Source organism: Cheilinus undulatus, linkage group 2 (genome assembly GCF_018320785.1).
Source record: "Cheilinus undulatus linkage group 2, ASM1832078v1, whole genome shotgun sequence".
Lineage (NCBI taxonomy): Eukaryota > Metazoa > Chordata > Actinopteri > Labriformes > Labridae > Cheilinus > Cheilinus undulatus.
The window spans coordinates 44,319,527-44,347,114 of record NC_054866.1 but is presented as its reverse complement, the minus strand read 5'-3'; the positions used below and the strand labels follow the sequence as shown (position 1 = coordinate 44,347,114).

General features: G+C 38.6%; 1 protein-coding gene across 5 annotated transcripts in view; it reads left to right on the top strand.

Moving 5' to 3' along the window:
* Positions 1-27,588, top strand: part of cntn5 (contactin 5) — a 244,915-nt gene that overhangs the window by 212,966 nt on the left and 4,361 nt on the right. For all 5 annotated transcript variants that reach the window (XM_041805310.1, XM_041805301.1, XM_041805293.1 and 2 more), the window contains 7 exons: positions 2,821-2,979; positions 9,397-9,546; positions 10,468-10,538; positions 25,531-25,765; positions 25,861-25,970; positions 26,050-26,236; positions 26,408-26,520. In XM_041805310.1, the coding sequence (XP_041661244.1) occupies positions 2,821-2,979; positions 9,397-9,546; positions 10,468-10,538; positions 25,531-25,765; positions 25,861-25,970; positions 26,050-26,236; positions 26,408-26,520 (1,025 nt within the window). The remainder of the gene's footprint in view (positions 1-2,820; positions 2,980-9,396; positions 9,547-10,467; positions 10,539-25,530; positions 25,766-25,860; positions 25,971-26,049; positions 26,237-26,407; positions 26,521-27,588) is intronic.

Here is a 27,588-nt window from a genome sequence, read left to right as displayed (position 1 = left end):
TGTCTGCATGAACAACTTTAATATGAGCTGTAAAACAGACTGGATTAAATGTCTGGCAACTGTGGACTAAGCTGCTGATTCTGATTGTTGCTGATAATGGATCAGAATGATTATTGTCCAAGCAGTTTCTTATCTTCATGTTCCTTATCTTTTTGTTTGTTTGTTTTCTGGATCAGTGTTATTTAGTTGGAAATTTTGTTACTTGAAGTAATGAAAAGTGCTGGGCAACTAATCAAGTTTCAATTTCAGTTACAGCTTGGCTTCTCGTGATCATGAAAACAAGATAAATGAGATGAAATAATAACTTAGTTTGCAAAGTGAGAGAGCTTAAGAAGCTGACAGAAACACAGCTGTTGGCTGACGGAAAAAAAGATGCGACCTTTGACACATAAAAATGTATTATATTGTTTGAAATTCATACACTGAGTGGTAAACATAATAATCATGATCTTGATGTCAATTAAAATAATCCTGATTAAGGTTTTTACTGTTACTAACTAGCTCAAGGAATGAATAAATGTCATTTTCATTAACTTTGGCTTAGACTGTTTTAAATAATTAATTTCCTTGATTACATGGCAGTAGAACTTAACATCAAATCATTTAACTAGGAGTGTCAAATGATTATAATTTTTTATTGCGGTGAATCTCAGAATTTCCATCACTAATTGTGATTTATGTCTTTTTTGTAGCTTTTTTCAACTTTTCAGCATTTGAAACAACATGCAATAAAGAGATCATATAAAAATAGTGCACTAATTATGGGCATTATTTGCATCGTGATTAATGCAGTAATGCTTACAGCTCTATATTTAACATCTTCTGAACAAGGGTTGGACTATATTATCAGCATGATATTGGCATCAATAGTTTTTGGGTTAAAAATCTATTTTGGTTATTAGCAGATATGTAAATATCTATTAAGAATCAAAATACTAGCCACATATATTACTTTTAAATATAGGCCTATATCAGCTGTAAATATTGGCCTTTATAAGTTGTAAATACCGGCCTATACACTGTTAATTTTGATCTAAATCAATTGTAAGTATTGAATGATTTAAGCTTTAAATTTTGGCTCATTTCATTTATAAATATCAGCATATATAAGCTGTAGATATCTACCTATATCAGCTATAAAAATCTGCTCATATCAGCTATTACTATCAGCCTATATAAACTGTAAATATCGGCCTATATCAGTTATAAATACTGGCTGATTTCAGCTTTAAATTTCGGGTGACATCAGCTGTTACTATCAGCCTATATAAGCTGTATATATTGGCTGATATCGGCCATAAATATTGGCCGATATCAGCTGTTAAAATCAGTCTATGTAAACCGTGAATATCGGCTGATATCAGCTATAAATATTGGCTGATATCAGCTGTTAAAATCTGCCTATATAAACTGCATATATCGGCTGATATCAGCTATAAATATTTGCTGATATCAGCCGTAAATATGGGCCTATATAAGCTGTAAATATGAACCTATATAAGCTGTAAATATCGGCCTATATCAGCGATAAATATCAGCTGAAATCAGCTATAAATATTGTCTAATATCAGCTATAAATATGGGCCTATATAAGCTGTAACTATCGGCCTATATTAGCTATAAATATTGGCTGATATCAGTGATAAATATTGGCTGATATCAGCTGTTAATATGGGCCTATATAAGCTGTAAATATTGGCCTGTATCAGCTATTAATACTGGCTGATGTCAGCTCCTTTTCTTTGGTCATTCTCATTCCTTAAACTTGTGTATTTTAAGCAATGAAGTTTTGGATCTGAACTACATAGTTCTATCAATATTTGGTATCAGGTAAAATTAATTTGTAAGAATTAGCATATCAGATATTGGCCAAAATCCAGTTTTGTGCATCCTTATCGTAAACCTCATCTACTGTGCTACACAGTCTCTCCTTTTACTTGAATGTATGTTGATACTTGGTTTTCTAAGTTTTGTACACTTCGAGGGAAAGCTCCTCTAATGTCATTGTGCATTGTCTTGTACGATGGCAATATTGACTTTCTATTCTGTATAAATCGAATATTTATAATGATATATAGAGAAATTTATTTTGGTTATCTTCGGTAGTAAATGTGATGCATTTAACTGTTATTTAACATGAAGCTCTAATCCAGAGGAGAATTTGTGCCATGGGGCTGGATTGCACTAAAAAGTGGTTGCTGTACCTGTAGTGACACAAAATGCATCTTAATGTCCTGAAATGCAAATGCACCTTTCAGTGGAACCGTCTAATGGGCACTTTTTGGGGACACAGTACATTGGTTTTCATCGAGCGTGCCAGCTGCCAGCTTTCTGTTTACAGCTGTTTCCCCTGGAGTCCTTAGACATTTGCTGCACTTGCAGATTACATTTACTTCTGAAGACTGAGGTAAACATATGTTCAGTTGTATTAAAACATAGGAAGGGCTACCACACAGTAATGCTTAGCAGAACTGGCACACTGAATTAAAAGGCACAAAAGCAAGCTCCATTTTCCTTTAATCTGCATGGAATCCTCTGCTTCAGATCCATGTTGGGAATTTATAGTTTGCTTTTAAGGAGGATGCAACAATGGATTTATGTTGTCACCATATGCAAACAGCTGCACATCCACACATGCATGGCTGCCTTCATTAGTGTAACTAATAGCAACAATGCATAACAAAGGCATCACATCATGGACAGCTTGGAATTGATGTAAACACAAACAGCTTATATTTCCTTCCAGTGTGTCTTGACATGTCTGAAGCATTAGTGGCTCAGCCGTTCAAACCTGTAATTTAATCTCTGTCTTTCCATCAGGTCCTCCAGGACCCCCTGGAGTAGTGATAGTGGAGGAGATCACAGATACTACGGCTACCCTCTCCTGGACCCGTGGTGTGGACAACCACAGCCCTATCAGCACCTATAATTTACAGGCCCGCAGCCCATTTTCATTAGGCTGGCAAACTGTCAAAACAGGTAATCAATAAGGAGCAAATTGCAGCATCTAGATCTGTGAGGTTAATGTGAGGCCTTAATCTGCCCCAAAGTCATGTGGGGAGCAGTGAAAAAAGCCGACCTAGAGCAAGGTTATGGGTTTCTAAAGACATAATTACTTTTCGTATATTGACAGGAAATTTCACACAGTTTTTAGGAGGATTTCTGTTGGTGTAGGTAATTTTTTTTATCAATTAATGCAATAAATCCATCAGTGGTTACATATTGACAGAGGATGCAGAGTTCTCTGCCCTCAGGGGTCTTACTAGCAGTGCCTACATGTACCAGGTGCTCTTTTCCTGAGCTGCCACAGCCTCATCCTGGCTCAGCACATTATGTATGTAAGCCAGTGTACCCTCATCCATAAAATCTTATAAACTCAAACCAGTTTTTGCTTTTGAAAGCTAAGCTAGTTGGCAAAACAAGCAAGGGTAAAGGACTACAAGTCCAAACCGAAATAGCCTGTAGCTTTCCTAGACCAGCATCAATGTCCTCTGGCAGTGCTCCTGGTCTTAAAGAAAAAAAGGAGAGAGATTTTTAGATGTGAACCAAGAGACACAGGGAGAATTCACAACAACCACACAGGCTTCTTTTTGACTCTATGAAGCAGCGAGACAAGATTGAATATCTGAGAAAAGTTTCTTTAAAGCAGCTCTATGTATTTTTTACTTCTGTAAAATAGTAGCTACAAAGTCACTCTAATAGTAGAACAGCTTTCAACAGGGAGAGAGGTGTTTGTCTATTTTCCACTGAGATCCCCAGTTGCCTGTTTTGAGCATTTACTAACTCTGGCAGCAGGCTTTGCTTTTCTCATTTGAAGTAGGTGCAGCTTTATGGCATTAGTTCACACGCCAGCCTTAAGCTAAAAAGAAGCCAGTTAGCTCTTCTCAGGACTGTACAAAAAGTAGAGACAGAAGAGGATGGTTGAAGCAAGGATGAGACATAGAGTCACTGAGCTAGAAAAAAACACAGCAGATTGTTCAGCCCTGCAGATATTATTCATAACAGACTGTAATGCATGAAAGGCTGTCATTATTAGTGTTGTTGTTGTCTAATGATTAGCAGCTTCACTGGATACAGACAGCCATGTAACCCAAATCTCAGTTTTAGATACAAATAAAGAAATTAATCCACCTCCATTCATGTAACCAACAACCAGAGGTGACAAAAATACCAGACATTTGCATTCTGGTAAAAGTACACTTGTAAAAATTATTTATTTAAAGTACTGAGTTGCTACTTTTGATACCCAAGGGGCTTTCATGGTCAAATATGATCTTTAATTAATGTGCAATTACTACAAGAGAATATGGATCTCCAAATTATTATAAGGTTGGACTTAACCTAAAGTAAAAAGGAACAGATGATGAAATGTTGGATCACTGCCATGCATTGTTAAAGTCAAACTACTGGCCTTTTGTTTTGCTGTGCCAGAAAGCTTGGACTTGCTTTTTTGGCTTTTAGTGTTCATTTTTTACTAAGAACTTTATGCTTTTTTAAAAATGTAGAGAAATAAAAATATTCTCCAAGGCCTATAAACATCATGGCAACATTTGAAAGCATGGAGACATTCTCCATATTCAAAATGTTTGCAGGAAATGTGCCATAGAAGCCAAATGCTCGGGTAATGACACTCTCATACAGTATGGTTCTTTGACTTTAAAAATATCCCAAAAAATGAATGAAAATTTCATGGCAAATTCGTCCAGCATTTCAACTAAATTACTTACTCTTAAATTTATTTAACCTTTATTTAACCAGGAGAACAGCCTCACTGAAATGAAAAATCTCTTTTTCAAGAGTGTCCTGGCCAAGACAGCAGCAGCAAAGTCAAAGTTACAGACAAAAAAAACGAGTAAACATACAAGTAAAATGTCAAACAACAGCACACTGAAAGAGAAAGCAGCAAGTAATTGTTTAAAACCAGCTACGATCAAATACATCATTCACAACATTTGCAGACAGATCTGACTGCCTCCAAGTCAACCAACCTCCTCTTAAAAGCTTCCAGTGAGACCAGTTCACTAAGTTTTAGGTCTTTCTGTAAGTCATTCCAGGCAAAGGGAGCAGCAAATTTAAAGGCATTTTTACCAAGTTCAGTTCTGACCCTGGGGACAGACAGTAAGAGAAGATCCTGAGATCGGAGATTATAAGTTCCAGACAATCTGGACAATTATCTCAAAAATACGAAAAACAGAAATAATTGCCATGTTGTGAGAAAGCCAAACTGTAATGTCCCAGTATGTACATGCAAGGCGCTAGAAGGTGAAAGGTCACCTAGAGGCCATGACTCTCTTCTTTGATGCCTGTTCAAAAGTACAAATCCCTTTTTTAAAGCTGGTGTTAAATGGAAATTTGTTCCTGTTTTTTAGGAAGAACTTAACTAAAGCTACTGTGGGCCATACAAAATGTCATTGCTTTGAGTTCTTTTCTGTGATGGATTGGCAGTTAATGAGAAATTAACCTTTTGGTCCTGAATTATAAGACTTATCCATGTTCATTTAATATAAATGCACTCATTGCTTAAAAATGCATTAGCTGTTTCTTTCTTAACCCTGACAGAAAAGCTATCAATTACAATCACTTAGCTTTAAAGGATGAAGGCTTACCAAGCATTGTGTGTAATCCATCTTAATATGCTGTGTGATAATAACAGCAGAGTTTAAGGTGTGATAATGATTCATCCCCACAGATATATAAATCATACTTTGTATACACTCCTTTCACATCATGTCTGTTCAACCACGTTTAACTCGATAAAGCACAATTAGGGCTCTGATGTATTGTCAGTGTTGAACTTGTTAAGATTAGCATGAAGGGGATTGGGCTTTTAGCTCCCACTCCTTGCAAACAGAGTTATCAGCTCATGTTTGAAGAGCAGCTTTCCTGACAGAGCGCTCTCATTGTGAGCTGCTTTGGATGATAAGCGCGTAAGCGCCACTGCGTCACTGAATGTCGCCTTCGTTAGCACACAGAGACCTCTGCTTCATTTGTGATACGGATATGCTCTCAGTCAATGTTTGTTTGTTGTAGCAGGATCAATATTGACGAAGCTGGATTACGGCAGCTCTGAAGAAACTAGATTAGTTGTGTTACCTGCTTGTAATTCCACTCAAAGTACATTCATAAAACTTGACTTTTTTCTGTCTCAGGATGTTTTTTATAATTACGTCGCTCTCTAGGTCTCCTGCAGAAGACTTGATTGGAATCAGCTTTCCTCTCAGTAATGAGTTGTACTTCCAAATGTGCTCTAAAGCTGCTTGTAAGCTGTGTTTCAGACATCAAAACATCAAATGTCAGCTTTCAGGTGAACTGTGTATCACCACCTGGTGTTAAAATATGCTGAGTCACAGCAAAGCCAGAGGGAAGATTCAAAACTGTGCTGTCTATAAGAGCAAGACAACATTTTTTTTCTTGGCTGTGTTCACCAGTAAACTGGATTTTAAATGAAACAATGGCTAAGCGGTTTAAAGTGTCAACTCCCAGCTTTTACTTACAGGTGTTAACATTGTAGGAATTATCCCTGAGTTTTTCGGGGACAAAAGAGGACAAAGACATGAAGAAATCACATCAGGTTTTTGTCATTCATAACATATATGATTATTTGCACTTTTAAACTGCCACGGACACCAGCAGACACTTGGTGTCTTTATGTTGGTGCTCTGCCAGACGTATTGACTTCATGCTCCTCTCAGTCAGCCCTGAAAGAGCAGCTCAGTGTGGATGGATGTCAGGTTTCTGCCTCAGCCTGCACTGAACTTCAGCAGAATTACTCAACCACAAAATAACTCCATTATTGCACTTTTTTGTTAGAATCATTAGAGCCGTTTACTGAGAGAGCGCTTAAAAGCCCAAACAGAATGAGACTGAGTCATATAAACACCTCAACAAAGCAAACAGTCCCAAAATGGGTTTAATTATTTATAGAGAAGAACTTTCAAACTTTTATTTAACAACCAAACGAAATAAACATGCAGAAGATTAACAAGATATCCTTATGTCAGTTACATTCATAAAATAACGACATTGCAAACATTAAAAACTAAGCAGCATTTCATAAATAAAACAGAAAAAAAAGGTAAGAAGTCTTATCCAGTGTTAAAATGAGTGGCTCACTTAGGCTTCATTAGCTTTAGCTAAAGCTAATATAGCTCTGCTAGCTACGTAGTTAATTTACCATGTAAGTTAGCCAATATTTGCATAACTACTCCTGAAACAGGTAGCACACTGCTGTACTGTTAACCTCTAGTGATATGTAACAACTCGCTTAGGAAAGGGAGGGAAACAGAAACAGTGCAGACACTTCAGGGATTTTCTTTTGTGGTGACAAAAAGTAGAGAGAAATACATCTTTTTGTCAGTAACAGAATACTCTCAAGACAAAATATCATCACCATGGATTACTTGAATTAGAAGACTAATGTGCTCTATTACCTTTTCATCCAAAAAATATCTGAGTGCTCTAACAGATTACTTTGTCACGCATTATCCTCAGTGCTGGTCTTGACCTACAATATATGCATCAGGATCTACAGAGCATTCAGAAAGTATTCAGACTATCTTCAATTTTTTTCAGTTTTGCTCTGTTAGAATTTTATTTTTCATTAATCTAGACTTAATACCCCATCATGGCTAGGGCTGAACAATTTGGGAAAATAATCTAATTGTGTTTTGTTTTACCCAGTATTTCAATTGCAATTAAATATGCGATTATTTCTTAAGTTCCTCATCTCATGCATTTCCCAACAGAAACAAGCAATAATTCATTCCACACTATGACCAACACAATATTAGACTGAACTAGGGCTGAACAATTTTGAAAAAATGTCTTATTGTGATGATTTTGACTCCTTTTGAGATTGGATATGAACTGTTGTATTCAAAGTAATGATCATTTTTATATAATTCTCATATTTAGAAAGAAAAATATACAAAAAAAAAGATTTATTTTTTTTTTTTGTACAATATTCTAAAAATATGGCACTGAAATGATTGCATGATATGTAATGCATAACATCTACGCTGCAAAAAAAAGTTTTTAACTGCTGTTTTGACACTAATTTCAGGTTAAGGAAGTAATGCACCTTCTGCGATTTGAAAATTGCAGAAGGCCATATTGCGATTTAATCTTGCAAATAATTGCCAGCCCTTATCATGACGCAGTGAAAACTTAATTTTAGAAATGTTTGCTAATTTATAAAAAAAAACCTGAAAAATCACATTTACAGTCACAGACTGTAGCTCAGATTCCTGCCATTTCTCTTGATCTTTGCTGAGATGTTTCTATACCTTGATTGGAGTCAGCCTGGGTTAAATAAAATTGATTAGGCATGATTTGGATGGCACACACCTCTCTTTCGAAGGCCTCGCAGCTGATAATGCATATCAAAGCAAAAAACCATATATGAACTCTGAGACAGGATTGTTGCAAGGCACAGATCTGGGGAAGGCTATAAAAAATTTCTGCTGCACTGAAGGTTCCCATAAGCACAGTGGCATCCATAATTCTCAAAAGGAAGAAGTTTGGCACAACAGGACTCTTCCAAGGGCTGGTCACATGGCCAATCTGAACAATCAGGGGAGAAGAGCCTTTGTGAGAGAGGTGACCAGAACCTCATCCGGGTTCCTGTGTGGAGATCAGACAAAGTTCCAAAAGTCCTGGGCTTTATGGCAGAGTGACTAGACGGAAGGCTCTCCTTTTCAAAAACACACGAAAGTCCACTTAGAGTTTGCAAAAAAACTCAAAATGAGAGCTTAGACCAGGGGGTCTGAAAACTTCTGTAAATGTGGTTTCTGTTTTTTATTTTCAATACTTAGCAAAAATGTTTAAAATTGTGTTTTCACTGTGTCATGGTGTGATGCCAAGTGTAGATTAAGGAGAATAAAAACACTTTTTTTTACTGTAGCATCAGGCTGCAATGTAACAAAATTGAAATGTGAAAGAGGGTCTGAATACTTTCTGAATGCACTATAAGTAAGAACACTGATGTAAGCTGTTTGATTTAAAGCAGCCAAACAAAGGCAACTGTTGTACAAACCACCAAATTGAAGTGACTAATGAGATGTTTCTCAAAGGTAGCCCTTGGAGAAGAGAAGTGCATTTTTTAATATAACTTCTGCATACACAATGGCACATGTAAACACAACATTCATTTCATGTAATCAGTGTACCTGAGACCTTCAATTTGTATGATTCCAGTCAGAATGAAAAAGTATGCCTGAAACCACAGTCATTGCTCTGGGGGACAAATTTGTTATAATTTTATAGTTTCATATTATTAAAAGGCCTATAAGTCCTTCCTTGTCCTTCTTCATTTTGTGCAGTCTTACAAACTGAACTAAATGAGGACTAAAGCTATAACGTACTGCCCGTCCTGATCAGCATCACTCTTGTCTGCAGACCCAGACCCGGTGACAGGGGACATGGAATCTGCCATGGCTGTGCAGCTCAATCCATGGGTGGAGTACGAGTTCAGGGTGGTGGCAAGCAATGCAATCGGCACCGGAGATCCTAGCGCTCCCTCGAGAGGAGTCAGGACTAAAGAAGCAGGTAAATCCTCTTAGCCGTCAGTGCTGGATACAAGCTACATTCAAGTCACATCTTGACAGACATAATCACCCCTGGAACTTATTATAAAACACGCTGAGTTCATATTCCAGCTGATGATTTATTGTAGCAAGAGAGAGCTTACATTAGCTTGTGCCCCCACACGCCACTTCATGACCACGTTTTATTCCCATTGTTGATATACTCCATTTTAATTGGGCAAGAAGTTGAAAATAAGCCGCTTACATGAATTTCAACAAGTTTAGTGGTTATGCTAAAGCAGGCAGTCATTTAATGCCTCCAGGCAAAGACACAGCAGAATACACTATTTATGGTGGGCAAAAATTAACTGAGACAGACTGGATGAGGCGTGCCGCTTCACTGACTGCTCATTTCTCATCTCTAAAATGTAATAATTACAAAGGTCAGTGGTCATTTGGAAGTAGCTTATTTAATCTGTCCTTTCTCTTCAGCATAATTAACACACTAATTACTGGATCCTCACACAGTTCTGGTATCAAACATTCAAGTTATAATCCATGATACAAATGTCAGCTAAAGGGCGCAGAATTAAAACACAGCACTAGAACCTTTTGTCGCTCCGTATTTGACTGACAGCTCCTTTTGTGGAGGCACAAATATGACAAACAACCAGTTTCTAATGTTTTTTTATGTCCTGAAGGTTTGTTTACTCCTGCTTAACCAGATGAGTCACTGTGTACCTATTTTGAATGAAAGGTTGATACTTTTGTGTATGTGATAAGATGTAAATTTACAACAGCTAGAATTTATATTGTCAGAAATAGAGTTTCAGGTCACAAATACTTTTTCTATTTCCCTGTATTTTCTCTTTGTCTGCTGTTTTAAAAATGTTGAAGTGGTGTTTGCACAGCGATGCAGCGTTAACCTCTTTGTTTCACATAGTCCCGTCAGTGGCACCAGCAAACGTCAGCGGAGGAAATGGCCGCAGGCATGAACTGGTCATCTCGTGGGAGGTAGGTCCCACGCCAAACTCTGTCTGCACCACCAGCATGATCCTATGTGGAAAAAAAAAACACTTAGCTGTCACATTAGGTCTGCTGTGTCAGAAAAGCAAGCTGTGATTTTTGTTGAATGAACAGAAGGTTGTAGGAGCTTGTATTCTGACTGCTCCCACTTAAAAATAATCTTTGCCTTTTCCTCTCACTTTAAGGGCTTTAAAATGCATCGCATTAACAATGGAGTGTGTTTTTAAAACTCTACAGCAAAAATATAACTATTATACATGTGCATCTAAATTTTGAATGAGAGAGGGTTTTTTTGGTGTTAAAAATTCAGTTTGCTGACTTTAAAAGCATTCTTTCTCAGTTTGATTAAAAGAACTCAATCTTGCAAAACACATGGATTTGCCAGCCATCATGTCAGTCATCAGGTAAAGCGATCTTGCAAAGCTGCAATTTATGTCTTCAACAAACCGAAAACAGTTTGGACTAATCAGTGTCATTTGAGGAGGACAAGGCAGTAGCTACAGGTGGGGTTTAGTTGGACTGAAAGCCAATAGGAATGGCTGCTGCTAGTGCACAATAAGCATGAATGTAGCTATAACAGAGCAGCAGCTTTCAGAAATAGGCCATGTTTCTGCATAAAACAACACTGAAAGGCAGAAAAAGATATTTCACTTTACTCTCTGCCTGCTTCAATATGATTTTGCAACCATTATGGATGGGTTTGCCAGTATATCAAATGGCTGCTAGCTCAGATGTAACTGTACTTTAGTGGTAGTTTAATCAGATTTGGACCACATTTCTTTATTTAAACAAGAGCTAAGAGCCACACCCAAAGCTTGTTTTGGCAGAGAGGATGTTTTTGCATGTCTCCTGACTGGCTTCAGCATGAATTTTATTCACAGAGGAGCCTCACCGTTCAAACAATATGGCAGCGTTAGTCTGTACAGCTCAGGGTAGGACTGGAGTTGCTCATGTCCTCTACCTCATTTTGTCTTAACGCTCTGATTGGCCCAAAACAGGATATATACATATATATATATATATATATATATATACATATACATATATATATACATATATATGTGTTTGTTTGTGTGTGTTTGTGTGAGTTAAGCTTATGTCTTGGATCAACAAGTAGAAAGCATTTTAGTGAGACTATTGGCTTTGAATGTGAGTATGAAGTTATTAGCATATTTTATGTAATCCAAGATCAGACTGCATGATCTTTTGTCTGTTATAAGTGACAATATGCACAATTAGGTGATTATAGAGCCATAGATTCATGCCATGAGTTACAGACATGACAGATTATTAACCTGACATAGACAGTGATTGGGGAAGGGCAGAACCTTTGAAAAAAAAAAACTTTGAGGGTGATTGGATGAACGTTCTGTCTGTCAGATCTTTATGGGCCAATCAGAGCAACAAAACATGCAAAGTCGTAGGTGTGTGCCACTACCGAGGATTAAACTCCAAAGAGAACTGCATAACGCAAATCATGGTGACTGTAGACATGTCAGTACACGACTTTTATCATTTTTGAAAAGAAAACAACTCACTGCTATTCTTTGTTCTTCTAAAGAAGAAATGTCATCAAGTTCTGATAAAACTGACACTATCGCAGCATCCACGCTAATCTCTTCCGCCATAATTGCACCGGCCTCTTGTTACTGCTTGCATATGTCACAACTCAGCCGCACCCAAAAGTACTGCCTCTTACTCCTGATTGGGCCTGTCACTGCCCAGTCTGTTCAGGCGGGAGCATTGCAAGGTTAACAGATTATATGATTGCAGTGTTAATTTTGTTGACTATAATATGACTAAAAGTGTTCACTTCTATTAAGAAGGCAGGGCAATAGCAAGCTAAAAATAAATCTTTGATTGTAATAGACTGAAAGGAAGGTAAGGTCTCAAGGTAAGTCTCAAAGAGACTGTTCAGGAGTAAAATGTTAATGCTGAACTGGTGGACATTCAAAATCCATGATATTTCTCCACTGTGTATATAATATGTCAAAATGGAAACAGGGCTGAGTTGTATGAATTTGTTTTACAGTTTGGCTGATTATTTTCATTTAGAGAGAATGAAAGATTTCACTAAAATTAATGACTAAAATGTAAGGTCTTTTTATTGACTGAACTGGACTACAATGGTTTTGAGCTTTCGTTGATTAACCTAGACTAAACTTTAAAGAATGGCTAAAATTGGACAAAGATTGTAACATGAGGACTAAGACAAAATTTTGAATGGCTCTAAAACGTACCACTGCATGATAATATCTGACTAATCATCCTGACGGACATGATGAGACTGGAAAGAAGAGAGGCTCCATGTGTAACGGTTGGAAACCACTAGTAAAAAAAGAAATACACACAATCTTTTAACTAGGGGTGCACAGTCTTGGATTTGCTGACATCTGACATACCAATATCAATACCAGTATCTAAATGTAGTTCTCACCTAACACTTGGGTCCTTAAAACATACTTTAACACACATGCTGACAAACTGTTACTCAGCAGCCAAAGTCAAGCTCAACAGCATTTCTTTTGTCTGGGCCTTTTCACCTCTGCTGATACACAGGGAGAACACTGTTGATTTTCAGGCCCCTGTGACATCCAAAGCACGACCATGGGCTTGTGGAAACCCTACTTACTCTGCCCGGATGGTACCCTTACTTCCAATATTCACCCCTTACTCTTTTGTAAAGGCGTAGACCTTGTTATTTTTTTCAGTAGATTATTTTCCCAAGCCCTTGGTAATATGGAAGGACATCCTGAGCATGACTGGTGTGTCAATCCCCCCTTAAGTCCAATGGTTCCCTCAGGCAGTTTACTTGACACATCTGTGCTTTAATGCAGCCACAATTTTGGGCCCAAAAATGTTCTGCATAGTACTGTACGGCTTGTATTTACAGCTTGTATATCTGTTGTAAATATTGGCAGAAATGTTCATATCTGCCAATACCAATTTATCAACAGTATTTTGCATGTCTACTTTTAACAGTAAGAACTTCAACTTGAGATGACTCTTGAGTCAGAAATTTATTTTGTTGGTCTTTTCACCATACACAACCTCGTGAATATCTTTAATGCTGAAACACGATCCATCTTTCAGAAGACTCTTCTTAGTTACCATGTTTTTTTTGTGGGAGTTTCCTTGACTGAGAGTTTAAGGACATTTAATGTGGGTTGGTTTGATTAGGTTTTGGCATAGATGCTCAGTTCTTTTAAGTACTCTATCCAAGGGCAGTGAGATGCACTTGGAAAAAAAGTCTTTTCAGCTTTGAGTCAGGGATTATTGCTGTTGTTTTGGAGGTTATTTGTTTACTGGGTAATACAAGAAATTATAAGAGAATGGAAAACAATTATGGGAAAGTTGTTTCAGTCCTGGGACTCCAAGAAATCACCTTGTGCAGTCAAATTTAGATTCTTTTCTTTATCTAAAAGAATACCAATCCTAGAGAAGGTTTACAGTAATCTTTTGTATTAGAAGTATGAGAATCCTGCATGATTTATTAAATAAGATATCAGATGAGGTACAAAAAATAATCACAGGTCGTTAGAATACAAGTATCCATGCTAATAATACATTTAATCACTAACTACATAATTAGCTTGGTGAGTTGCTTTAATGAACTTAATGCCTTTTCTCTCTGAAAGTTTTCTTTCTCTTGAAATCAGCAGCACCTGTGGGATTACGTATGTCAAAGTATGACTTTTTTCAGGATGTATATATGATTAAATACAGAGAGAAACCTATGGAATGCACATATATGAGAAAGTATATTCACCATCGGTAAATATGTGATAATAGATCTCTACATAAGAGGATGCATTATCCCCCATCTGCCGCTACAAACATTTCTGAACCCGCAGGCTGAGAATCAGCATTGTAATCTGAGAATGAAAACAAGCCTGCTGAACAAAGGTTCACTTCAAACTTCTGCACTGAAACAATGGCTTTGCTATTATCCCTGAGGAATATAACTGTCACTAAGTAATAAATCTTGCATGTGAATGTGACTTAATAATCATGTAGAGGTAGCTACTGCATGTGCCATTCAAAAAACACCTTCAATTTCTGTTGCCTGGGAATACTTGTCAGACGTATTAAGGGCTGTAAAGCTCAGTTGATGGAAGCTGTGAGTCCTTGTGGTTCCTACGCTTGAAGGAAACGGTCTAATGATTTGAAGATATTCACATTACTCCATTAATTTACAGTCAGTTGCATTCACTTCAGGTGAGATTTGATGAGGATCTGCAGTTTTTTGTAGGTTGCATGCTGGGGACTTGTGTTTGCTTGCTGTCCTATTCCCTGAACCGTCAAAGTGGGATCTAATTAAAACATGGAGGAAAGTTTTCAGCAACTCGAGTGAGAAAATTGAGAGAAGAGAGCAAGGATGTTCTTTAAAGAGATGGATGCACTGAGGGATTTGCTGGAGTATTTAAAGAACAATGTTGAGCAGCAGAGGTTGACAACATCTGGGCTCACATTACTTCTGCACTGCTGGTTTGATGCTTCCTTTTCTAGAAACTTGGTGTTGGAAAGGACTGATTTCTAAATATCCGTATATATACGGGTAATGCCCTTTTCAGTGTCCAACACAAGGAAGTGTACTTTATTAATGATGGATAAGAGCTGATAAATTACCTATAGCCTGGAGAGGATAATATTGTGTGTGTGTGTTTTTTGCCAAGGAAATCATGTATCCCCCCAACTCTTTGACATGGAATTATGCTTGCTTAAATTCAAAATTAAGATATTTGTATCATTTCTCTCAAATTTAGGAAAATCAGGTGGGGCACTAGCTCCTATTATGATTATTTTACAGGTGCTGAGATCAAATTTAAGGGTGCTCCAGCACTCCTAAAAAGGGTCTCAAGTCCCCTAAGACTTGCATATTGATGGTCTGTCCGAGCAGCTAAAAGCCTGTCATACTGAGTGCATGATTGGTCACAGTCGAGTGAACAGTCCTCTGTATGCAGATGATCTGGTGGTCTCCAGTTCTATTTATGCTGTGTGGATGTTTGTGGTGCTGAGTATGTGATAAAAAACAAACCAGTAAGAGGGCTGTGTTGAGCTGTTGCATCAAGGTAAAAATTGCAAGATGTATGCATTACTGCTAACATCATTGTGCACATGTTGAGTTTGTGTTCAGGTGTAGTGAAGATATCTCTGTTAAGAGCTATTGTAAACCACTTAAACCTCACACTTATGAAGAAGGCAGGTATGCAGGGACTGAAAGGAGCTTCTAATGATGCTTGAAGAATATATTTAAGAGGACTAGATGTTACAGTGTGAGTAAATGCTTGTGACTGTGACAGTTAATGCTCTCTGAGCTGTCTTTAGAAACCTGCTGTATAAATTGATTTATACACTTGACACCTCTGAGAATGAAAGATTCTTCCAGTTATGGAGACTTTGATACTGATGGCTCTTTTAAAAATATACAAAAGCAAAGTGTACTTTTTTGATGTAACCTGCTGTCTTCTGTTTTGTGTCAACATGTACCTCAACCTTGAATCCATTTTAAAGTCCCTGAAAGCAGGTTTGTTGTATAACAGAAGGCTGTGTTATTAGGCCAAGCTTCAGCAATAAAAATCCTTGGTAAGTATATAAAGTAAAGTTTCAAAATCATGAGAAATGAGGCAGTAAAATCTGCTGTAGGATTCTGTGGGTGTACTGGTTTTATGTGCCAAAGTCACATCCATTTAGTCAGTCGTTTTCTTTTAATCATCCAAGACTTAAAGGGATACTTCAACATTTTGGCAAATTCATCCATTGCCATAATTCCTATAGTCTTAGTAACAGGTTTGTTACCTTTAGTTGTTGGTGCAAGCTGTTTTTAGATCGGCCGCTGCCGAGTTCGGACCTGCTGTGCCAACTCAATGTAAGCAGACAGTATTCCGGCTTTCCCTCATCAAACTCATCAAATACACAACCCAACAACTCCAAAACGCTCTCGTGGACAAGTTGTGACCTGCACATTCATCACGCTATGAAATAATTACGTATAATTATGTAACATTATGACGCATGAAGCAAATACTCGGAACTATTTCTTGAGTAAACCACTGGGCGGAGTGACACAGTGCAGCAGCCATGCCTGGAGTGTAGTTCCAGCTTTGCCTTTAGCTTTAAAACATCTCTGTCTCGCAATGTTCCATGATTATTTCATAGCATGGTGAATGTACAGGTCACAACTTGTACACGAGAGCGTTTTGGTGTTGTTGGGTTGTGTATTTGATGAGTTTGATGAGGGAAAGCTGGAATACTGTCTACTTACATTGAGTTGGCACAACAGGTCCGAACTCGGCAGCGGCCGATCTAAAAACAGCTTGCACCAACAACTAAAGGTAACAAACCTATGACTAAGACTATAGGAATTATGGCAATGGACGAATTTGCCAAAATGTTGAAGTATCCCTTTAGGACAAGTAAGATATTATATAGTTAAAGCGCACTTTAAGCAGGTGAAGATTTTAGTTGCCCTGCTGGGTACAAGTGACACAAGACAGCCACTCCAGCTCACAGCCTGCCCCCTGACATTACAGGACACTGTGGTCTCAGCAATAGGGATGAAGGAACCAGGACACTTAAAAATGTGGTTCTGTATATCCAAAATGCAAGAATCAGTAACGTTTCAGCTCATTACCTCTGCCAAGGAGGTTATGTAATCGGGTGGGTTTGTTAGTTTGTTAGTTTGTTAGCAACATAACTCAAAAAAGTCATTGACGGGTTTTCATGAAATTTTCAGGAAATGTCACAAATGGCATAAGGAAGAACTGATTCGATTCTGGGACTGATCTGGATCACCGTCTGGATCGAGGAATTTTTTTAAGGATTCTGTACTATTATATACTATTGGGAGATAGGTCTTCACTGTTACACCAAGAGCTGGCGGACATGAGTAACTTATTCAAAGTTGTGGAGTGCATAGACTTTGTAAGACACACGCCCGGTCAAGGAGACAAGTCAGAGTGTAACACAGAGAAAGACAGCGAATTGTAGCGACAATACTCAAAATGCTGGGAGGAATAGAGGATTGTTCACCCTCTGCCATGACTTACAGTCGTCCGGTGAGACCATGGGTGCTTCCGCCATGACAGTCCACATGTAGCGAAGCCAGTGCTTTGCCTCACTGTGTCTCCACCCCATCAGGGAGGGAGTAATCGGCAAATTCGATTTTGGGAGTCATCCGGATCACCGTCTGAATCCAGGAATGTTTTTAAAGGATTCTTCACTATTGGGAGAAGGGATAAGGGCTAATGGTGGAGGTCTGTACTCTCTGAGTGCTTTTCTAGTTAATACTGCAATTGAGACTCACAGATACTGTGACGTAACATCAGTTCTTGCAGGGGAAAATAAGCTCAAAACATTTCAGCATTATGCATCAAATGAAACCATAATTCAGTACCTTCATTTGTCATTTTGAAGAAAAAAAAGACTCTGTGCTGGGAGTTGGCTTTATATTGCTACAGGACCATTTTCTTTTTTTATCTGCTCAGATCAGGAATGGAAAGTGTCCCCAGACTTTGTAGCAAATCCCGTTGGTAAAGAATATTTATCCAATGTTGAAATCCATGTTGAAATCTGCAGAATAGAAGTTAATAAGCAGACCAAATGAGAGGGAAAACAGTTAGGTTAGAGTGTGTTTAAGGTCAGTACAGTAGAAATTAGTAATAACTAAATGTAAAAAAAAATGTCATGGTTTCAGTCAGTCATCTCATAACATTTTTGGCATCAGGCCCAACTTCCTCACTCCTCACAGATTTATTTTACATGCAGAACTGAGGAGTGATGAGAAAACATCTTAAGCACCCCTGTTAGGAACTATAGGTGGATGCTGGGGTGGAGGAGGGTTGAAAGCAAGAGCGCAGTGCAGATTGAGGACAGAGCAGGCAATAGAAGAGCAGAGAAAGAGACTGAAAATCTTGCAGCTTAAGCAGACCACTGAATTAGGAGAGTGAGCCATGTGATTTGATTAAGATGCATGTCAGGTATAAATCATTTGGCTCCAGATGACCACCCAAACTTACTTACAGGCATCACTCCATGTGCTCCAATGTCACATCAAGACAACAGAAATTGTTTTGTTGAACAAATCCAGTTGAGAAGATGAGGAATGTGTTTATTTCATCAATATACAAGTGTATTGCAATAAATTAGAATATCATCAAAAAGTTGATTATTTTTAGTAATTCAATTCAAAAAGTGAAACTTGTGTATTATATAGAGTCATTACACAATTTTTAGGATTATAGCTTACAGCTTATTATAGCTTACAGCTTATGAAAACCCAAAATTTAGTATCTCAGATAATTGGAATATTACTTAAGAGCAAAAATAACATTGCAGATTAATTTACTTTGTACATAAAAAGTAAATTCAGTAGTTAAGTGCATACACAATTTAAAATCAGTAGATTTCTAAACACAGCTTAAAGCTTAAAGTAGTTTCTTCATGCAGTGATTAAATTTGGCTTTAGTCAGCATTTCATTGGTCTTAAAGTGCTGCTTAATGATTTTTCTAAAGTCAAAAAAGCACAACCAGGATCCAGCTAAGAAAGTGAGCAAAAACTCAGTTATTTTCTTCTGTTTTCCCACTCATGAAGTGGTCTTTACAGAAGACAAATGGTCACCAGAACTATAGAGACAGAGGTGAAATAACCCAGGTATGGATGCACTGAACTGGGAGACAGTGACCCTTTAGATAGAAGAAGACAAAAAGAGAGATTCACATTAGATCCAGTGGGATAACACAAAGGTGGAGGTTGTAGAGCTCACTGTTATCTCTACCAGGAGAGAAAGAGTCGCTGTGAGTTGTGAGGGGGTTTGGGTAAGCGCCCATCATTAAGGTAAAGTGATGTTTCTTCTTTGTTTTTTTTTTGGTTTTTTTTGGACACATCTTGAGCTGTTTTCTATTTCACTGGATCGTGACTCTACATTGGAGGGTTTGAGCCTGGGAGAAAAGCTTCAACTGTTCCATCAGAGGAACAAACCAAACGGGAAATTGCTTCAGTGTAGCAGTGCAGGATGCTGTTCCACTAGATCAGAGGTTGAAGTGGTTATTGTAAAGACGAAGCAGATAAAGATTTAACTGTATTGGTCCCAAGGGAAATAAATTCGTGGCAGCAGCAGAGAATACAAAACAAGCATTAGCATTCAAGAGGATACAACAGCAACAATATGTTGATCATTTTTCTTCGACAAACCTTAAATTGACTTGAAATAATGACTTTTGGCAGATTTAAAGATTGCCTTTAAATGCAGACTTCTATTTCCAGCCTAGGATGGTGTGCTTTCATTTTCTCATCACTTTCTCAGTCTTAAAGAGGTTGTGTCAGAGTGTTTTTCATGTGCAGCTTTTCATTACAAGCAGGGCAAAATCTCCTGCTTCATCACTGACACAGAGCACATTGCATTTTAAAAAGGGCCCCGCTTTAAATGTGCTGGAAATTTGTTTAACCACCCGGGGTCTCGGAGTTTGAGGGCACAACTTGGTCACAATTTCAGAATGTGCTGACCGAGCTGAAAGAAGGCCAGCTGGGCCGTGTTTTACACCGAGCTGCATCAGCCGGACCAGTGATTAAGATGTTGTGAATTTTTAATTTGGTCCCACCAGAGAGGCGCGATGATGATTAACCTTGAATCTCAGAGTCGTTCCCAATAAATCCAGGGGTGTTTACGACTATCTGTTAGCAATCTCAATCTTGACAATGATTGTACAAAAGGTAATAAATCTCACACACCGAGTAAAGAGGAAATTAGTATGAACTGTTTCCAAGTGGACAGCTTGGCTCCCTGCCAGGTTCGGGGCAGCACATGTACAGCATTACTATGAGCAAAGCAGAGAATTTGCAATTGAGATCAGTTGAAGGATATATTAACAGGGGAACAGTGAGCAGATGTGGAAGCGACTGACAGTTATTCTTGTAGTTATTAAGTATGGGAGGCCAACTGCCACTGGGAGGATAACCTTCACATGAGGAGAAGTGCCCCTGGGTGGCACATTATGGGGGATAATGTCCATTCCAGATGGGGTGGTGTTTGCTACTACACCATTTCCTATTTATAACTCAAGAGTGTCATTAGAGTAGCTAGTATAACACAGTGACGACCTCCTTATAAATAACTGCACTACCCTGTGTTGGCAGGACAATAATGGTATACTTTAAAGTTGCACACATCCTCTCCTGGTGCTTCAGAGACATAAACACATGATAAACAGGCTTTTCAACATGTGCTAAAACTAGGTCACAGGTAGAAACAGGAAAATTATACCTGTATCAATACCTCTAAAAAATCTGTGCCCTAATTGATACCACTAGTATAAACATTTCTATTATTAAAAGAAATATTGTTTTATTGGCTGTATATGTATTTCTTATGTTGTTAACAGAACTGGTTGATTTAATTCATATTGCTTGGAAAAGTAACAAATCTCACCTCCAAATGATTGTATTTATGTGAATTTCCAACCAAAACTAACATTTCTTTTTAATAGAGGGACTTGACATTTTATTTATCTTAGCCTTATAGTGATATTACTAGGCCAATCTTAAAGTCCCTTTGAAGTGAAAAAAAAAAAAAATCTGTATTTTAGGTTCATTCTATGATGAGCCACTGTGTTATGAACCACCGTCAAATTTCAGTCATGAAAAACATCTCTAAGTTTATAAAATTAAGTTTCAGAGTCATGAAAATGAGGCAGTAAAACCCACTCTCAGGTGGTGTGGGTATTTCTGTTGAACGAGCTGAAGCCACACCCACTCACAAGAAATATGATCTTCAAAAATTAAAAAAAAGAAAAGTTTCTGATCAGAGCTCAGCTGCATAGCTCTGTGCCAGAGCAGAGACACAGAAGTTGTGGATAGTAAATTTACTGTTTTCTGGCTCAGATCTTTCAGTTATGATATTTTAATGACCCACAGGCCACCGTGGCTGATAGATTTGGGAAATTTACCTCACAATGAACAAAAACACAGCTTTCAATGAACCTACAGTGAAGGCAGTGACATCAGCTTACACCAGACTGTATTGAGATGAACTGCTCAATGATTTTATATCATTGTTTTCTATTTTTATTTTTATTTATTTAACCTTTGTTTAGCCAGATTTGCATTTTGGGGGGGCATTCAATATAAAGTCTGGTGATGTCATGGGCTCCTATAGTTTGCCCTGCTCAAATTAAAGTTTGGATCTCACTTTACAGGGACTTTAAACACAATATTCAGTAACGTTGTCACCTTGTTTGTACCTAGCTGTAATTTTTGTACTGTCATTTCTTACCCAGAACCTCTGGAGATTCTTTGGATGAAACTGTATATCTACGTTAGTGGTGGGCCATTGTATGGATTTTTGCAACACGTCATCACAGGGTTAAAATTTTGTGTTGTGCTGTATTAAGCACACAAGGTAAAACAATGCAGCTGTTAGCATAACAAACTGATGTATGACAGACAGCAGCTCAGTCTGAGTCATCAGCAATTTCACTCTGACACAAAAAAGCAGCAATATAATAAGTCAAACATCACCTGTTTGGATTTGTGTAATTAAGGTAAATAACTGTGATAACAGCAACGTGAAGCGAGTGTTTGCTTTGAAGAGTGTCTCCATTGGCCTGTCTGAGGCTTTTATATGAGCTTAGAATGTTTCATCTTTAGCCCAGCACTGCAGCGACTCGTATTACAACAGCTTAGACATCTGTTTAAAGGTGTGTTTCAACTGATGATTTGCCTGTTTTAAATCCATGATCATTCAAAGAAGCAGGGGTAGAATGGATTCTTTATATAATACTGGTCCCCGAAAGGCAAAAGAAATACTGTGATAGTATATTCAGGCTATTGCCCAGGCCTACAGCTTTTTTTGTTCTCCAACAAGTGTCAGCCTTGAATTAATTCTGATGTTACTGAGTTCTCTTGTTTCTGCTCAGAAGTCTTTTGCTGTTAGATCATCCCACATCTGAACTGCAGAGTGTACAACATCTTAAATTAGAGTACTACCTCAAAAATAGTGTCTCCCCTTTCTTGGTTGCAGGGTACAATAATTGGTCACACATTGATAATTCTGTCAGTTTTTGGACTACAGCAGGCCGATACCGAGACACTCCACTTAGTGCAGCGTCCTCCCTTTGCTGCTTGGCATTTTAAGTCGCTTTAAGCTCTGCCCTATTTCTTCCTGCTCCTGCTAAATGCTTTTGGAAATAAATCAGGACTTTGTCAGTGATCAATGGAGATGGATATTAAAGTAGACGGAGCAGGAATGTCGGCCCTTTTTGGCAGTCGAAGCATGTGAGCGCATGGCAGTTCTGCCTCTCCAATCATCTGTGGAGAGTTGTCAGAGTCTGGACGGCCATGGTGGGCAGGGTTATTAAGCAGGATGAATGACTAAACAGTCTCTGCAGCTTCATTCAGCCGTCTCATTAGAGTCGACGGTGAGAGAGAGAGAGAGCTTTTTTCACGGGGAGCCGTTGGGAGGACCATTAGTGATGCCCCCACAGTCACCATCACTGAGCCCAGCAGGGCCTGCAATTTCATCCAAAAGATTCTCCTCAGGTGGATCAGCCCACTCACTGTGTCCACACTTTTCTGTCACTATCTCCATTCCCAAACCAGCAAGTCTTTCTGAACTTAACCAGATAATTTGTTCATGCTGTTTTTTAAAGACTCTCACTCCTTTGCATCTCTTTAAAAGTATCGCCAGCTTCGATGATAACTTTGATGAAAGCTAATTTATTTCCGCTGATCATCCCTGTAATTATGCAGTCATTGTGATTGGTGCTTGTTGAATGAAATGTGAACTACATCTCCATCTAGCCACAGACTCTCTGCAGACGAGATTGCTAATTTGGAGGATGCCTTTGGGGGACAATATTACTTTGAAGCCTATGCAAATCAACACTTTACAGCAGGAGCCGCTTTTGTAGCCAGGAACAGGTGTACAGGTGTTTGTCATTTATTAAATACAGCCAAAGATTCAATCCCTGCAGCTCATATTTTAATTAAATTCTAGTCCACTTAATAAATCGCTATTTGATTTGATTAAACACAGAGCAGCTGCAGAAGACAGCTCCCAGTTTCACCACTTCAGGAAAACCGCCGATTCGCTCAGAGGCCAGCACACAGATCCTGAGTCCCAAAAATCCTGCTGTCACACATGGAAAGATAAACTGCTACATAATGGGAACAACTGAGCCAGATATAATTTGTTTCCATTACCGAAGACTGACTGCATCTTTATTAACACTGGCAGACAGCTACAGTGACGGGGGTGAACTGAAGGCTGGAATTAACATAGAGGAAAAGTCATGTATCGTTCAGTAGTAGCCTTGCTTGCTGAAGAAGCTCTTCAAAGATAAAAAATATGGAAATAAGACACCTTCAAAGTGCTGTTCAACCAGGTTTACATTTAATCTCAGTGAAAGACATCCTTAGGCTGGCTACAAACCAGACAGTTTTAAAATCCTCCACCAATTTTTAAAACATAGATTACAATATATACATCAATATAATGCTCTGAATGACATGCTAGTCGATTAAGTCAGACCATGACTCAGCACATCTGCTTTGTTGTTGCACAGCCGTTATTCTACAGATATGAGACCTCACAGAAACTGTCCTGATCAAATGTGATGAAAGAAGGAAAACGAATATGGAGGACAATTTTCATAGCGTAGCACTCGTGTTGTCACCATACTTCCACACGCTGGACTTCTTTTCCATATTTCACCCAGCTTGGAGCGCAGTTGTGTTATTGGTTGCTTCCATGTTTGTGAGCTTTTAAAATGCACATCATTCATTTGGTTACACTTCCCAGCATGCTCATTATCATTGACAGTCGAGGATATTTAGTTGCAGGCAAACCCAGCTGGAATCATGAATATCAAATATGTGTTATATTTACAGTTCAGGATCAGGGAAGCTCTGATAAATCAAAAGCAGTAAAATAATCATAAATGATCCGTAAGAGTCAGCTGGTAGCCAAAGGTGACTAATCACTTAATTATGGCAGGCTACAGTTTCTAAGCTTAATAGGTACTTGATGCAGAATAAAACAATTTTACTAACATGCTGCAGCTTGCTTCTTCTGTATGTTTTACGTCCTATTTGCATAGGTATTCGGATTAGTATTTCCTAACAATGGTTTCATTGCTGATTTCTAACACTGAAGCAGAAAAGCTGTAAAAACAAAAAAGTTTGCTCTCTGGTTTGTTTTGGACTTGCTCACATTGGAAACCAGAACAATGGTTTATTATTAAATAAATCTTATGAAATACCATTTTTGATTAACAGAGTCCTCATTTCCAAACAACAAATAAGCCACGGAGGTAGGGCTGCTAAGCAGCTGGCCTTGTCCCACTCAGCTTGACCTGAAAATGTCAAGTTGGGGAGGGGGCCTTGGAAGTGTTGAACTTGCAGATGGCAGAGTAATTGTGTTTTATTACACATCAGCAGCACAAAACATGGTTTTCTTTATGCCTTTCACGTAACATCCAACATTTCCATGGTAATGATAAAGAAGTCATGTCTATCACAGTTGTCTCATCATGACAGCCACCCTGACAAACAATGTGAGCGTCATGGATGAAGTACTTGTATTTTTGTTAAGATTAATTCAGTATTTTGTGTTGTCTTTTTTCATGATTGAAATTCTTCCTCAAAATGTTGCTTGAATATCGTTTGAATTGCAGGACATTTTGTGTAGGATGCTAAAAATTTCCCAAGGGAGGACCCCCCTGTTTATTTATAGTGAACCAGGGTTGTATGCTTTTGAACAGCCATAGCTGACTGTTCCCTTAGGCTGCCTACTCAATATGTCTGTGGAAGGTTATGCTGACACAACACACCTGAGGATTATTTGGACAAATAAGTCATTGTTTGAGATGAGAATTAAGTCAGGCCGTGCCCCTTAATTGATGGAGTGGGGGGCCATGAATCAGGCACATAATCATCTAGTGTAAAGCCAGCCTTAGATGATCATTTCTCTTTCCCTTATTTCAGCCTGTGTCTGAAGAGTTCCAAAACGGCGAGGGCTTTGGATATATTGTTGCATTTCGTGCCAACGGGTCCAGAGGCTGGAAGGAGAAGATGGTGACTTCAGCAGATTCAACAACGTACAAATACAGAGACGAGACTTTCCCTCCCCTCACCCCGTTTGAAGTTAAAGTTGGCGTGTACAACAACAAGGGAGACGGGCCGTTCAGCAAAGTCGTCGTCATCCACTCTGCTGAGGGCGGTGAGTCAATGTTTGTGGTTGAATGGATTTTAGAGGGACAGAGGGAGTAGTTTTCAGTGATTAGAAACATCTCTATTTTGACATTAAATTCACAGAGCCAAGAGAACCACCGTCTGATGTGAAGGCTCACAGCATTTCATCATCAGAAATTCGGATCACTTGGAAACCGCCCAATCCAGGCCCAGGAAAACCAAGAGGATATGAAGTACTTATGAGCTGATTTCTTCAGATTACCTCTCTGCATGATTTGAGGTGTTATTTTAAGTTTTTATTTTTGTGAACAGGTCAGCTACTGGAAAGATACAGAGCAAGAAGAGTCTGCAAAGAAACAGAGAACTTTGAAGAATGAAACATCCATGCTCCTGACAGGACTGGAGGGCGACAGTATGTATCACATCACAGTAAAAGGATTCAACAGCATCGGCCAGGGTCCTGCTACTGCTGCTGTCACAGCCAGGACCAGGAAAGCCCGTGAGTGCAGCACTGACACTAATCATGTAATGCTATTTATGGAATAGAGGCTACCTGTTAAGTTGGCTCCAAATCCCCGCGGAAAAGTGTAGTAATTGACCCAGTTGGTTGAAACTCTGCTTAGAAGTCTGTTTGAATTCACACTCAAGAGTTTTTCTCTTCTGTCCTCAGCTCCCGCTCAGCCTCCGTCCAACCTCATGTGGATTCAAGAGGGCAACAACGTGACTTTTAGCTGGGACCCAGTGAAGGCCAAAGACAATGAATCTGATGTCATCGGGTACATGGTAAATATCAGTCTCTGAAAACAAGTTTGTTAAGGATTTTTAACATAAAAGAGGCAGAAACATTCATGCAAAGACTAAAGGTTTACTAACTAGGAGAGGACACTGATTATAGGAGCTTTATTTACCACTGTAAACACAAGAGTCTGCTTAGTTATGCTTTAGTATGCATTATTATGATTCAAGTTTATTAAGCACAAAATGGCCATAAATGGTACTGTAGGAATCCAATTTAAATGAAATGTTTGTGCATTTACACCAATCTGCTATACTAAATCTCTGTTACAAAGTCCAAGCAGAAAAGTAAAAGAAAAAACACCTATACAATTTTAACTTTGTAAGGTTTTCCATGACCTGTACCTCTCTCCACCTGTACACCTTTAGGGCCCTAAGGTGTGCAGGCTGTAGTACATCAAGACCAAAACCTCATGCCACAAAAACAGTTTCCACTCCCTTTTGCCTGTGTCATTAATATCATTCCCATCCCCAGCATGACCTGGACTTTATCCAACTCCAAAGTTACCTGACATTTCATTCATGCTTTAGATATAATGTGTTTTATTTACAGTGTTGGGTTTAAAATGCAACAAAATAACCCATTGAAGTACTGTGATTACTTTTTCATTGTAACTAGTAATATACTGTTATTTCTGCAACTCAAGTAATCTGTTATGTGTTCAAAGTCTCCTGTTGGGGCGAATAGATAGCCTAGTGGTCTAAGGCGCTACCCATGTACATTGTCGGCCTGGGTTCAGATCCACCCTAGGCCCTTTACTGCATGTCTCTCCCCACTCTCTCTCCCCTGTCCAACTCTATCCACTCTCCTCCATGGAATAGAGGCACAAAAAGCCCAAAAATAAATCTTTAAAAGAAAAAATCTCCTGTTGTATCATTGGTTTAAATGCGGTATGCAGTAATACGCACAGCCTGTGTCAAATACCACATCTGTTGTTTTTCTATGCCTCTATTTATAAAGTAGGACAGTGGATAGAGTCGAAAACAGGGAAAAAAGAATGAGGGAGAAACGTGCTGGAAAGTAGCCACAGGCCAGACCTGAACCCAGGCCACCTG